This window comes from Psittacula echo, assembly GCF_963264785.1.
Source record: "Psittacula echo genome assembly, chromosome: 12".
Classification (NCBI taxonomy): domain Eukaryota; kingdom Metazoa; phylum Chordata; class Aves; order Psittaciformes; family Psittacidae; genus Psittacula; species Psittacula echo.
This window is the reverse complement of record NC_137747.1, coordinates 10,557,090-10,573,156: the sequence shown is the minus strand read 5'-3', so window position 1 is coordinate 10,573,156 and position 16,067 is coordinate 10,557,090. Positions and strand designations below refer to the sequence as shown.

Sequence of the window (16,067 nt, the reverse complement as noted above, 5' to 3'; positions counted from 1 at the left end):
ACCACTATACTAATCCAAGTGCAGTATACCATTAACCCTGACACTAACAATACAAGATGTTGTTTGCTCTGTTTTTTAATAAAGTTAAGGGAATTTTACAGTAAAACTGAGCACATTCTTAAAATGAAGGTCTAGTACAGCCTATGTACATGACAACCTCACAGTGTACATGAACATAACTCTTACTTTAACTTCTCATCCTAATTCATTGTAATACACAGACTGCTATCTGTCTTCACAAAACCCAGAGGATTTAAGGATTACTGTGCACACAATAATCTACTATTTTACTGGTCCAAATTTACTCAAAGTATGGGGTTTTTTGGGTTTTTTTTGAGAACTGAGATTACAGGACAAGTTTCATCTGCAGCAAAGAGAGTTATTTTTAGAGTGAATTTGTTGCAGTTTCCCTACCACAAAAAAGTATAGTCTCTGTCTAGTGAAAGGGCAATACTACCAGCAAGATCCATACACATGAAGATAAACCAAAGTATCTTGAACTTTCAGGAGTTACATAGTTCTATCATTCTGACTTTCTGGACGTGTCAAACCTCGCCAAATGTTGGGTCTGTCTTGCAGTAAATGCACCAAGTGTGTGTTTAGCAGCTTTGCACCAGTAGCCTGACAGGGTGTTTACTATAACAGTGAGGTTCCCTCATTCCAGGAATGTGTGGCATCACTTGAAGGATGAAGGCTGCTTGGCAGAACACCAAGGAAACTATGCAATCAGCGATATTTGTGAAACCTGTTGTTAATGAATTAACTCACAGTAGGAGAAACTCCATCTACTTTAAGAGAGTTCCTACAGGAATGAATCCAGGCTGCTGATTTTTTCTTAATCTTTACAATCATGAAAGAAAAATACAATAGTGTAGTAAGCAGCTGCATTTAATGATCTTGTGTAACAATGATACATACTGATTTCTTGAATAAATTATTTTGTGTCAGGTCTGTAACAACACTTATTAGTCACTCCAAAATGGATTATGCATTGAGTCAGGGCTTTGAATGCATGCATGAAATCTTGTATACTAATATATTAGTTGTTTGAAAAATATTGGTCATTTAATTATATGGAGAACTATTTATGAAGTCTCAAAAGTTAACAAATAATCAGCTAGAATAATCAACCAAAAGCATCAACCCTACACATCTCCTCGATTAAAAGTTGGAAACACTGCATTGCAAAGTGGCAACTCTTCAACTGTTTTGCACAGCTAATCCCAGGTAAATTTAGCTTAGGTATACAAAAAATCACAGAGTTACATGCAGAACAAGCACCCTGCCAGTGTAGCTCACTACTTCTCATCCTATTACAAACTTATACCTATCCATAGAGCAAGAGACCAATATGACATTCACAGCATTTGCTCCAAAAGCCTCAGCAGACAAAAGATACTTTTTCATGTATTTCTAGCACATTCTTTCACATTATTGGTTAATGCCACAACAAAGCCTTTGAGAATGGGAAAAGGAAACAGTGGGAAGGAATGGGAAATGTGTTGCCACTAAAATGCAGAATCAGTAAAAGTTTAATTAACAGAAGATTTTGGCTTATATTTCATCTCCTGCTGTATTGCATTTCAAATCTTCCCCTTCACCCACAAAGAAATTCCACTGCATTTGAATGTGAAGTTTGCAGAGAAGAGTGCCACAAAAAAAGAAGCAGAAGCATGGACAGGTATCAGAAATACATTAACTGAGAAGTCCAGATATTCCTGAAGCAAACAGACTTGAAAGCAATTACAAAAATACACATCTGGCATTTGCTTCACAAAAAGCTCAAGCTTATTTTATTTACTCTTTTTGACACAGAAATCTGCGCATTTGACATAGGGCTCCTGCACATCTTGTCATTAATCTGCATTACTCGTTTATAAAAATGTTCAAAATCCTTTGGTGATGCAAGCATAATATTCTGCATCAAGCAACACAGTTTGCCATTTTTACCTCTAGTAACAAGAAATCTGTTTTCCTCTTCAGTGAATTATTTTTAACTTTGTTTTAATTAACAGTGTGGGTATAGGCAAGCCATCGAGAAATTGGGCTACAGAACAACTCAGCAGAATTCTGAACTGCAGCCAAATACTTTTAGTACAGAATTATCTTATGAAGCTGTTTCATTCTTTGGTTTATACAGCAGTCGTTACTCATACGTTCACATTCTTCGATAACATCAACTTTGGTTTTAAGGCTGCCTATTAAAGTAAAATATTAGCTAAAAGCTACATCCTGAGCAAACTACCGAGCTCAACACCACAGTAACTCTTCACCAGCTAATTAAAATGTCAATATGCACGTTATTCAGCCCGGCCTTCATGACACTGTCATGATGTGCTTTTGCCAATTCAAAATGAAACTTCTCTGCAGAGGAAAACAGCAATCTACTGAACAAATCATGTGGTTGTCTACTTAAGATCACAGACGAAATTTACCATTTTATGGACGTTATTTAAATAAAATGTTAACACTCACGCCAAAGTTTCAGAAATACTCCTGAGCACGCCCCTGCCCGACCTGTGCAAATTTTGTGCCGTGAATTTGTTACTAAAACAAAGAAATAGCTGTTGGATGAGCAAATGTAACAATGAGCATCCATTACCACCAAATCAGGCACCCACAAACACTTGCACTAGGGTTTATCCTTAATTCTTGCAGGCATTAACAAGTGACAGACTTAAACTAAAAGGTAAAGTGTGACTATCTGGATGCAGGACTGGGTCAAGAAACTGGGGAAGAAGTTCCAACCCAGCTTCTTCATGCTGTTCAGATCAGGTTAGCCCTGCCTCCAGCTAAAGCCAAATCCCTAATACTTACATCTAGACACAGAAAGGAAGTTGCATCTGCATTCAAAGGCCAGAAAGGAACTGACACATTAACAGATGTGTGGAACAAAGGAGAAATAAAAGCAGCAAATGAATGAAGGCAATGGGTGCAGGGAGGTTACAAGTGGCAGAGTGAGCGAAAGTGGAGGCAGAAATCGGATTCCTGGAGCAAACAGTTAAACCCTTTCACAATAATTCAGACTGACGTGATGGGCATTGCACAGGCCTCAAAAACCTGCGGTATGACTTCTTAAATTATTCACATTTTAGACTTGTAAAGGTCCTTCTGCCATTATGGCTCATCACCTTCAGTATTTTCACTTATCGGGGCTCCTAATTCATAAGACTCAAGCAAGCAACTCCAGGACACCTTTTGTTTTATCTTGCTTCATACTGGGATGTAATTTATTTTGAAGACAGAGAAGTTTATCTGGGGTTAAGTATAGCTTGAAATTAGGAATTTATGATTAGCTGTGACAACAGTGGGAACATGTGTTGGATTCATAATCCATTTATTGGCTAAATTTAGGTAATCTGGTTTTCACAGCACTTGCCAGCAGGCACATCCCTGCTATTCACAGTCAGCAAGAAAGGGCAGACATATGGAGTAGTTAGGTATAATACAGCTACTTAGATATTTGGGCTCATTTTATTGGTAGTGACTTCCCTAAAGTCATGCAAAGACAGGAGTTAGTGTGCTTCCCATTATCTCCAGCAACCTACTTCTGCACCCAATACACCACTGGATTGCAGAGAAAATATAACCTGGGCTGTATTTTTATTTTTTATTTTTTTAATTAAAATTTAACCTTGTTTGAAACATGATGTCTGTTTCCTCAGGCTGAAGAAGAGTAGTGAGAAGACCCTAAGTGCTCTGGAATAAAGTAAGGTGGGCTTTTTTATAATCAAGATCAAAGATTAGAAGTTGGATGTTCTGTTCCTTGGCTTGCAGCAAGGAATGCAGCAGTATTCCTATTGCCACATAGCAGTAGGCAAGCCCAACAGTTTTAGATCAGCAAAAGGGGGCATGAATATTATTCTTCCTCATGGGAATATTTAACAATATAATTGTTAATGTCTGTAAGAAGCTCATGTATGCCAGGGAAATTCCTGTCCTGTTGAATGTGAGTATGCAGACATAGCTTGCAGAGCTGGAGGAGAGAAGAGTAACTGCTCCGCCAAAATTACATCCAGTGGAAAGTAAAAAGAAAAAAAGTCATAAATAATATGAATAAGAAACGAGACTAACAGTAATACCACTGATAAATCAGCCACTATTTAAAAAGGTGAGACTTTCAGCAAACACACACTTTACTGCATGTTCCATGAAGGGAACTTTGTCATGAAGTGAAATCAACATGGAAGAAAATCATTGAGTGCTCAGATCGGGGCTCCTGATTGCTCTCTACAAGTCAGCAAACCCAGAAATAAAACACACCATAAACCTTAATAAAAATATAAAGAATTTACAAGCCATAACAAATTAGAAATTAAGAAAACAGTGTGTCCACATCTGCTGATCCTTTAGCAGCCCTGCACAGCAGTCAGCTAATAGCTGCACTCCCCCCTTTTCTTTGATAAGTGTTTTAAAAACAAACATCTTAAAAATACTTCTCGTAAAACTCCTCTGGAGCAGCCTGGCACAGTTTTAAGCTATCAGAGTGGCTCTGCTAGGGCTGAAGGATGAGAAACACGACTCTGCACCTACACCAGCCACCTCCCCATGCCTTCTCCTTCCCCGAAATGGCAGGCGGCAGAAGAGCCGTCGCGGCCAGCGGCAGGAAATAGCGTGAGAATGGACTCCCTCATGCTACTTCCAGCCCTTCCTGATATCGGAGGGTGTGAAATGGGTTGCAAAGGCTGTCTCTCACACTATTTCCTTTTCCACCCCAGCTGAAACCAGGAAGCGCCAGCTAGGAGGTACACACAGCAAGCACAGCGTAACATGAAGCACAGAATCAGACTGATGGCCAGGGCTGTAACTAAAGCAAGAATTCAGGGATTGCGGACACAGCCCAACATTAGCAAGTCTAGAGAAAGCACTAGGATGCTCGTGTAACCCAGGCTTTGCTTTTCATTTACTACATAGCTAATCCAAAGGCTATTAACATCAAAGCAGTTTTCTTCAGGACATTCACAGAATTTGGGTCAGACTTTACAGGATGGTGCAGGCATCCCCCCTGCCCCTGTGCCGCAAACAGCACATCTGCATGGGAGAGATCCTGCTTACTCTAACTACTCTGCTGTGTATTTTGTGAGCCTTCAAGAACAGAGCTGCTCAAATGAAAACTGAGGTAGAAGTATTAGCAACAACAGCACTTCAAAGAGATTATGTTTGTTTACATTTGACAGAAGGATATATTTGACAAACAGGTCTTGGCACATTACAGTGGAAATGGCTCCTATGTTTTTAAGTAATATATTCTAAAAAAAATACAATCCTGTGCCTTCAGAGAAGACATACAAAGGATGGCAAATAATTTATCACTGTTCAGAGTATTCTATATTCTAGACCTTTCTGCGTTGTTCTGTTTATTGTTAGCCAAGAGCAGTATCACAAGGCAGCTTCAGTACATTCGTTCTCTTCTGCATACATCCCCACGAGATACAAGAGCAATGAAATCTGGTCTCCTCATAGACAATGCTCCTTCCTTACAGCTAAAATACATTCTTCTCAGAAAGAACCTGGTAACAACCCTGCAGACCATGTAGTTCTAAAAGACGAATTGAAACTAACTACTTAGTAAGTCCAGTGAAGAAAAGGGAAACAGTCTCCTCTCTCCTCTCTCTGCCTCTCAAGACTGTAAAATATGCCTAGGCAGGAAGTACAGTAAAGCTCATGATGAGCAGAGGCAGCTACTCTTTCAAAATTAACAGGGTTCTTTCGAAGTGACATTTTCATTTAGCCAGTGAGCATGAGGGGAAAGGGCAGGATACCAGAAAGGCTATCCAGCAGCTGAGGTTACTGGGCGGGCCTCCCAGCTTCACACCTCTGAAGATCACCACTGCAATTCCATGGAAAGCCAGGACTGTACCTGTCGCTTTGGTCTTTTCTGAGCCAATGCAACCAGGAACTTGGCGGAGCAGCGGCAGTAGTACTTATTAATGTCAACTTTTTACAGGGAGGCACTGAAAAACTGTAGTGAGTCAGCAGGAAGTATTGCAGTATTTAAAGTTACTGCTCAGGAGGAGGTGAAAAATGCCATTTCCAGACATTAAACAGCTACACTCAAGTTAGCTAGATACAAGACATTAGGTTGAGAATTATACTGGTTCCTACTTTCCAGGGAAAGGACACGCAGCAAGAAGCAGCCTTCTCCTCGCCCCGAGCTCAACTAGGAGAGCTCCTGACTCATCAATTAGCTCCCTTCTTTCCTCAATACAAATCTGCAAGAGTTTATGTCTTCGCCTCCCCAACATCTTTCTTTCCAAGGTGATCCACCATCCTGCAGCTTATGCCATGCAGTCTGTAACCTCAAGAGAACTTCTGTCAGAGTACAGCTAAGCTGCCTTACACAGAGAACCAGTTTTTATCCATGAAAAGCAGAACTGTAAAAGTAGTGGTGTCCAACAGAAGGGAACCAGGTGAGTCCTCAAGACCTCCTCTCACTGCCACCATCACGCCATTAACAAGAGATGGAAATAAGAGGAGGGAAGGGACTTGTGCCAGTTCCCAGAAGCCAGCAGGCAGGATGCCGGGTGCTGCTGCCGGGAACAGCTGCCACACAAGCAGACCATGAGCTCTGCAACGTGCCCGCTCGCTGAGGACAGGAGACACAGGCCAGCCCCTGAACCCACACTGATCCCTGAAGAAGCTCTGCACACATTTCATGCTGGTTTGGCAGAAACAGAAATGAATTTTAGCTTGACATTAACTTTTCTGAAAGCCAAAAAGAGCCCTGTAAGATACACACACACTGTTCTCTGCCCAAAGACAGGCAAAACTCATTATTAAACATTCAGCACAATTGCCTTGAAAAGCTTCCTACATAAAACTGTGCCACTTCCAGTAGTGGGAAAACCTTCCTCTTTAAAAATGCTGAAAGAGCCCACACCAAGACAAACTTCAAGTATTCACACTTTGAAAAATGACATTAAAAAAAAACCTGAAAATTTACAAACAACTACAGAAAGTTAACTTTTGTTAACAGGAAACATTATTTAGGATTTTAAGGGAATCCACTGAACAAAGTATCAATATGTAACAATTCATTCAACTTTAAAGGAGGGATTTTTGGAAGCTGGTTTGATCATGAAAGCAAAAAGCCACTTTTCCACCTTCCATTTTAAGTATTCCTTTCTTGTTTTAAAGAGAGACTTCAAAAGGGGAAGGTGTTTAGAATCCAAGACTGTTCTCTGCAAAAACTGACAACTCCAACACAGTTTGCTCAGCTTTCTCTTTTAACCTCTATTAGCCCTATTGACAGTAGCTTGCACATTCAAATTGAAAGCACTCACTTGATAAATCTCAGCTACATTTTGTATTTTGCCTTTGCTACATTCTTTTCTTCAGAGTGTGCTCACCAGTTTTATTTCAAGGTATCAATCATGTCAGATTTCATCGAGTCCAGGGAAAATAGAATACCACAGAAACAAGTTCAGAATTTCAAAGTGATGTTAACCTCCAAGCAAGTATTTTGCCATTAGAAACCTCTTACTTTGCATATTGTGTTATTAAACACAATGTCACTGCATGATCAAAGATGGTAGAAAGGACAAGAACCACCAAAGCTAACAACTAGAAAGCTCCTTCTGCAAGAAAATAATGTCACATACTTTACAATCAAATTGAATAAATATTAGAATGATGAAATAGTTTTAGAAGGAGACAGCAATGGTACCTTAGTTAAAATATCTAATTTGTCAGCAACGTACAAGGTTTAATTTTGGCTCAGCAGCTCATGATGTAGAATTACATGTTCCACTAGATGGAGCAGGACAGTAAAACCATCCTGAAGGCCACCCCTGGCCGCTGACCCATGAAAAAGTCAATGTCCAGCCATCAGGGATGGTAAGAATTTTAGCTTTCTTCTGTGCATTCAGGGCAGAACAAAATTTGCTTCTCTTCCAAAAAAGGCTAACACAAAACCCCCTTTGTGCTTAACAATTTACTTCTTCCCATCAGAGAAGTTGACCATTAACAAATGCTAACCAGAAACAAACAGATAACCAAACCCTATGAGAAACAAAGCTAGGTTTTCCCCATTTCTATCAGCTTTACACTTGAAAGAAAAAATGTTCTGGATAGTTGAAGGGAATGAAAATCTTGTAGGGTTTTTTTTTTGTAACAACCGAAGTTGCAAAACGATCCATGCCAAATGATCAAACATTAGTCACCCAATGCAAAAGACATCGCTACACATCAAACAAATTCACAGTAGAAACAATGGCTAAACTTCAAAGAGGCTCCTAAAGACCTGGAGCTGTGCAAGTCATAGTAAAATTATCTCCCTGGTCTCTTTTCAAACAGAGCTAATTGTGGATTTAGCTTTCAGCCTACCTAAACAAACAACACAAAAAGAACCTTACAAATTTTATCAGATGTTCTTTAAGAGATGCAGTAGTAAACAAACTGCCCTTGTCCATCAGCACGTGAAATAAGAAATCTGCATTTCCTTGACCATTAAATCTTATTTCAGCTTCTCCAAAAGAAGTAGAGTATAAACAAATACTGAACATTGAAGTCCTGCAATTCTTGAGTATATACAACAAAAATACCAGGAATGGTCACAATTATCACAAACATGTTCCCATAAAAAAAAATCTGAACCGTAATATATGGCTGTATGTGGTAAATAACTGCAAACATGCAGAAGCCTCTTATGTTAATACAAATTATCACAGTGGTCCAAACAGCAGAAGAGAATTAATCTTTCTCAGATATGTGCACCAAGGCACGCAAGCAGAAGTCTTGGTGACTGATCACAGGCTGCTGCCTATGATTCTTACCGCCATCTCTTAGTTTGCAGATAAATAAACTGCACTAAAACAAAAGCTACAAACACGGGCATGTTTCACATCAACGTACTTTCCATCGCATTAAAACTTGCTGCAGTATCTGAAGCTGTCATCTGAAAGGAACTGGTCTAAATGGGAGGAGGAGGAAATCTGGTCTTTGAGACAGTACTATTGCCCACTGCATTAAGGTGCCAGCCTATATTAAGACCATTTGAAAGCATCTGCAAGGTTTTCAATGGAGCTGCTATTGTGTAACTGAACACCAGTTTTCCCTATCTCTTTGAATAGTTGATTATCAAGAATTCACTATGTAGCATACACTCCTTTTCCAAGGTAAGGAAAAGTTAGCAAAGGGACCATCTAAATCACTGTCACTGAATGTTTTCAATAAAAGAATTTGGATATAGCAGTCAATATAGAGCAGAATACAAACAATACTTACTACTGTGCACAATCAATCAGTTGATATTCATTAGATCTCTCATAGCAGGCTCTCACACCTTCATCTTGCCAAAGGGTTTTTGTATGTTCGTAAAACTCCTGAAAGAGTAAAAAGAGTATTAGCAAAACAGATTATATATTAAGAGAACTGGCAAATGGTACCATATCATTTCCACTGTAATGACTGATAAATGGTAGCATTAATTAACGAAAAACATTTTTTAGAACCTGACTACAAGTTCAGTTGGCTTTCTCAGTTGTTTTGACTTGAATGTTTCGTAACACAAAAACCTGCTTCTCAATCATTTTGATTGAGACCAACTGGATATTGAGGGAAGGTTAATTTTTCATTAGTTGACAATTCTGTTGGCATTTTTAATAACCAACACTATTTGGTAACTTTTGCCCTTTAACTCTTGATTCCACTGAATGTTATATTTATTTAGCCATCAAGATTTTTTTCCTTCAACAAAACACTACTTCTCAGTAATTCTTACATAATGGTAGTAAATGATGATTAGGTTTACTTGACTTAGCAAGTTAGTGAGGACCTTCAGGGACTAGACAGACATCTGCATCCTACTTAACTCTCTATGACTTAACTCTATTTGCAGAATTTATTCTATAGTGTAAAAGGATATTGAACTACTGAAGAAATACAGTGACACACAGCTAGATCATGTATTAACTATATCAACCTTAAAAATTGCAAGCCAGTGTACAAAAGCAGACAACCAAAAATGCAATGCTTCCGTTTTCTTGAACTGAAACACAAGTATAAAACACAACCAGAAGCCTGTCCTTTTCTTGCACATAAAAAAAAAAAAATGCAAAGTTCCAACTTGCTTGTAGCTTTGGTTCCAACAGAGGCAAGTGCCATCTCTAATCGTATTTCTGGATATTGGTCTAAGAACTTCGAATAGACTCAGAGAGAAAAGCAGCAGCCTAGTGACTTCAATACACACACCACTGTGGGGGCATTACTTCTATCAATGACCATGGACTTTTTCTGGCTACCTCTCAGAGCTTTTAAAGTGTTTTGGACTAAATACTTTCATTCTGAATTTAAGTGGCTCAGGTAGCTTACTCCATATCAGCATTTTGCATTGAGGACAGCACAAGACCTTTGAAATAGTTGCTGTACATATCCTAATTCCCCCCCACACCTTTTCTTTACAGTAGAAATATCTTAAAAGAAAAAAAATAATGTATTATTTTAAATAGTTATTTTACTGCTTCAAGGTTCCTCCATTAACTTAGCTTTGGAATCTCTCCCTCTTTTGGGGTATCAGTCCCTTGCATTCTTTTATTATCAGCTTAGTCCAAAGAAAGGGGTCACATCCAATGTGACTCCCAACGTTTCACTTGAAATTATATTTTTAAAAGATTCACCTTCCTAACAGAATGCTAACACCTGAACAGTACCAGAACAGCAGATGCTTTAAACAGCATCTTAAAGATGCATAATGGCAGCTTGAAGTAAATTTAGTGATGCAGATCTTCAAACCATCCTTTTTTTGGCAGGTATAAGATGCATATGGGATTGCATGATCACACAGTTGTGAACAGCCATGATGGAAAGAGCCTATCAAATGTAAATTTGATCTTGCTTTTATTGGTGTTGGCTATTCACTAGCTGAACTTAACATAAAAATGATAGTAAATGCACACTACTACACGTCTAAAAAAAACATGGTAAAATTTTGTTCTGATTTCTTTTAAAGAGATTATAAATTTTATGTATAGTAGTAGATGTATCTTTTCCGTTTGTTCCCTGGTTTTATGAACTGCTCAGGAACAAAAAGACAAGTTAAAATTCTTGCGTAACTAGATAAGAAGATTTTACTTGATTTTTTAGTACTTACAGATTGTACAACTATTTGCTGTTAAAGGAAGTAAAAGATGGCTCAAAATCTGAATTCCAGTCCTCAGTTTTCTTTCTCCCACTGCTGGAATTGTGTTCATTGGATCCTTTAATTTTGAATGTTTCCTGGTTTTTGGCAGTTGGGGGACTGTCAATTACTGACAATCTTCAACTACATCACAGCACAGTGAGGAAAGTATCTCACCAAAGCAAAAAGGAGTAACAAGAGAAAGTAAAGGAGAGAAGTGGAATTATCTGGGTCTCCTTGTATTTAAACCGAACTCATTTTGGGGTAGGCTTAGGTATTTGGTTTTGAAAGTAACAGTAGTCTAGTACAGAACATCTTATGACTCACTCAACTTATCACTACCAACTGGGAAATTGAAAACCTGAATCATCAATTGTAAGAGATTTTTTTTTGCTGAAACAGCAGCTGATTCACATGGACACACACCATTTACATTTTCCATCTAATGAAGGAAGATAACTTACAGCAGACTTCAGATAGTTAATTGAACTATTTGACAAAGATATGGCTCTAAAATAGACATCTGCTTCAAACTGAGGTCAGCATTTGCCAAGCCAATTATCTCCAAATACACCCCCCAATACTGGCTTCATCCTGCATTACAGTAAGGAAACAAACAACTAAGCACAGGCAAGTTTGCAGACGATGCAATAAGCCCGACCGACTCTTCATCACCTACGAATGTACATTTGAAGTGAAAAGAGGCAGTGTCTTGCTGAAAAAAGACAAAAATCACAGCATAGTAAAACTGCCACATAAATGTGACACGAAAGTTCTTCCTTACCATTGTTTCTCACTACAGCTATGACATTCTGATAGAAAACTGATAGAAAACAATTATTTCAACCAACTTATGAGCTCCATCATACCTTGTGGAGAAACATTTGCAATAGTTTTTGCAATCAAGACTCTTAAAATGGTATGAGAAGAAAATCAAGTTCCTGGTCCTACCATAAACACATTGGAAATAAAAAGCCTAGGATTTAGTTTAATAGAACAGTTACAAATTGTTCTGAAGAGTCCTCCTTGTGTTTTAAGGGCAGTTTTTAACTTCTAAGAAAACACAACATGGATTACAATAATGGAATAACAATCAGTGTTTGTGCCTTGTTAGGCCAAAACAGCAATAAAATACTTAATACTGCCTTTATGTCTATCATGATAATCTGAACTATAACCAGCAATACTTATGCAATCTTTTCAATAGGGTTATTAACCATCCATGTGGGCTGGAAAAAGAATTTAAGTCCACATTCTTTGAACTTTCTATTGCCATTTCAAAATCAGTATCTAAGACAAGTAATGAGTAATTATTATATTAAGACACAGTGAGGGGTTTTTTTGGGGTGGAGATTTTTGTGTTTCATTTGAGGTTTTTTGTTGTTTGTTTTTGTTTTTCTTTTAAAATTGAACTACACAACTTGTGACAGCCAAATACAAAGGTCTTTTATTAATAAACAACCTTTTGTCTTTAGGCCACACCAAATATGCCTTCACACATTTTGGGACTAAACGCTGACCCAGCCTAAACAACTGCAAACCACAACTAGAAAAGTTGGAATCAGGCCTACAGATTTCTACTCCTGCTTTACGAGAAGCCTACTTGTACTAGTCACTGATTTTCGCATTAAGACTTAGAAGTCAGTTGCAAAAAACCCCAGATTCTCCCTCCTCCCCAGTACACCTACACTAACCACAATTCTGAAATAATATTTAGGAAAAAGAGTAACACAAGAAATCCTCAGCATCCCATCCGAGTCATGGAATGACTGGGGCTACTGACAGAGAAGGCAAGGAAAACCACAAGATTTGTTACGCATTTAGGTAAAACAGGGGCTTCAGAGAGGCCACTAAGAAAAATCAAGTTAGCAACAGGGTGCCTTTTGGCTTGGTTCTTTTTTCAGTTAAACAGGTCTAATTTGTATGAGTTCTCTAAAAATAATGAGCTAGGAAACAAATTAACCAAAAGTAGCAGGCAAATTTCCTGAAAAGAAATAGCCAGAAAACTAGTCCTTACATGTCTGGTTCTTGTTTCCATAACACCGACTGATTTGCTGGCACATTCTAAAATAACAGACTCTACAGCAGCATCAACACAGGTTTCTCCTGCCCTGTAAAATGGAACTCCTAACAAAAGAGCTAAAATAAACAAATAATACTAAATAACAATTTGGTTTGGGATGACATTCCACAATAAACAGGATTTAAACATTAGGTTCCAAACAATCCACAGCATTTGCAAACTATCCATTCTTGCCCTTATGCATACTTAAAACAAAAAAAAATTCAAGTTTTGTCATTTTCCACTATAAAAGTGCTGCCATTATACAATACACACCCAGATGAAACTGGGTAAAGCAACAAAAGTCAATGTAAGTGATGACAGCACAGCATCACCGAAGGTGTGAAGTGAACTCTTCCTACAAATTATTTCAAGACTGCAGCACTTATTTACCACCAGACCAGACTTTACACTTTTCAAAGCGTTAACATAACCCTGAAAAGGGAGAAAAATCCTTGCGTAGGGAAAACAATGCCAACAGAACACAAACCTGAACAGGACTTGACTCTGAATCTGTTTAGGCTGGGCAGGGGCATAGTTTGAATTCCAGGCCATCCCCAACTAACAGGCTACGCTTCTGTGAAACTATAAAAACAACCCCCTGAGAAGATCCACTGTCTGGGTAGACTTTCTCTGGCCTTACTTAGGTAACGGAAGTATCAAGGACCATGACTTGCTAATAACGAGGAAGCCTAACCTCTCAGCATATCATAACATCACGATACTTAAAAAGTAATATTTGTGTGAAATGCATTTTGGCAAGAATGTTTTATTTACGAGACAACACTTTCTCCACCTGCTGAAAGTTCTCCCAACACAATGAGTCAATAGCCAACATTTATAAATGGCTTGTATTCACTTACAGGAATCTATGCAGACCTCTAGAGAAAAAACCCATCAGCGGAAATCATCATATAGAAGGGATGCTCGGGAAGCAGTACTTTGCTCCATAAAGATCTTACTGACACAATTCTGGATTAGAACATGGGCAATGCAGAGTCTAATCAAACTAAAACCCAACTCATATTAGAAAATTTCAGCAAACAGAATAAATGGCAGCAGGCAAACCATGGTCTATTGAAAGTCAAACCAGAGAAAGTGTTAAAGAACCCTGAGGTTGAGCATTGTGGTTGTTAAAAAAAAAATAATCCTCAAGAGACAAACTCCAGGCCTGGGAAAAAATAAAGGAACCAAATCAGCTTTTGAGAGTCATTCTAAAGGATGAAATATAAGCAGAAAATGAAAGAGAAAAACTGGACACACTGTCTACAAGGTTTTGTTCCCTCCAGATATATAAATACTCAAGAGACTTTTAAAAAATGTTTATGAAGCAATGTTTTATAGGCATTAGGATGTTGGCAGGGAAAATCATTGGCACAGTTCTTGCCACTATGACACCATATTCACAGGAACCTTAGTGTGGATATGCAAAATTATCTTTTCTTTGTAACATATAATATAGGGTAGATCTGTCATTAGAAAAACTTATTTACTAATTCCAGGAAAAGTCAATGCCATTGAAAAAAACCTTACCCACTAAAAAGTGTATACAACCATTACACAATATTGTGGTTAAAACTGGGATTCAGTTCCTGGGCAAAGTTCACTGTCCCATAGCTGCACATTTCATAATAAGAGTTTTAAATAGGTCATCAACTTACAAACCTAATGATTAAAGGTCAGACCAAACCAGCTCGTAACTAAAACTGTATCCTGGAGGGTATTTGCTTCCTGACATGTTCAGCTTTTAAAAACAACACTGACTGTTGATTTCAAACCCCTTTACAACCTTACTTTGCAAAGTAGGGGCACATGAACTTTACTTTCATGACAGCTGGGCAGTTCTGCTGCATTCCACTAACGAACCACATCAGAACAAGATAGGGTCAGAGGACAAGGCAGCATGGTGCACTCCAAGACAAACTGCACAGGTTGATTTTTCTCCTTCCAGGATAGGCAAATACACAACAAATTGATTTATTTCATTACTCATATCTGAAATCAAGTGATTATTATTGACTGTAAGGCCACTCAGAGAAGGAAACTGATGGCATCTTGTAATTCTCCCCATGTTTGGGCAGGGATACTAGAATATGTTAAATCTGTCAAATCAGACAGTTTAATAAGCCACTTAGTTGAATAGGGAAACATCTGCATTCCTAATGGTGTGAACAAGTGTTAATTATTGCTTGCTATTTCAGGGAAAATATGCTGATGATATCACAAAGGAAACGCATACCTACAAATAGTTGAAGATACTCTCCAGTTACTGGCATGTGTCCAGAGCTGAATAGAAAACTCTTTGGGAGAGGCCAGAGTACTCAGTACTTCCCATAACTGGAAATACCTCAGCAAGGATTCAGTCGCACTATCAATAGTTTTTCATGCTTAAAAAAGAAGAATGATGCTGAAATATTTTGTGTTTCTGCTATGGTATCTTCACATTTCTAGTAGCCTAAATTAAACTGGATGTGGCTGCAAGGAATGGACAATAGCAAGGGAATTGTATTTAAGAAACTCCTGTGAAGTTTAAACTTTTTTCCCCTTTGTTAAGGCTTTCAAAATACCACAGTATTTGAGAAATTTGCCAACACACAATTCAATATCCATAATCTACAAAGTGCCTTTGGTTAAAAGGCCTCACTAGCATAGTATCATACCATTTCTCTTTTATTTCTGCTTTCACAAGAAGTTTCATTGCCACAGAAGCTTGATCTGTTCATCCTAGAATACTGCTCAGATTTAATCCTTTCACACAACTTCTATTTAAAGCACATCATGCTCATTAGGGAGGAAGAACTCCCTCTTGGTGAGAGCACTGAGATGGAAGTTGGCAGACGCGGACCCTAGTCCCCATTTCATCAAGATTCCTCTGCAATTTTACACCAA

General features: G+C 38.3%; 1 protein-coding gene across 2 annotated transcripts in view; it reads right to left on the bottom strand.

Annotated features, from left to right (window-relative positions):
• GNAS (GNAS complex locus) overlaps nucleotides 1-16,067 on the bottom strand; it is a 99,050-nt gene that overhangs the window by 31,307 nt on the left and 51,676 nt on the right. For both annotated transcript variants that reach the window (XR_013957880.1, XM_080628100.1), the window contains exon 5: nucleotides 9,226-9,323. Coding sequence is in view for 1 of the 2 variants with exons in the window: in XM_080628100.1 (XP_080484226.1) it covers nucleotides 9,226-9,323 (98 nt within the window). In the remaining variant the exon portion in view is untranslated. The remainder of the gene's footprint in view (nucleotides 1-9,225; nucleotides 9,324-16,067) is intronic.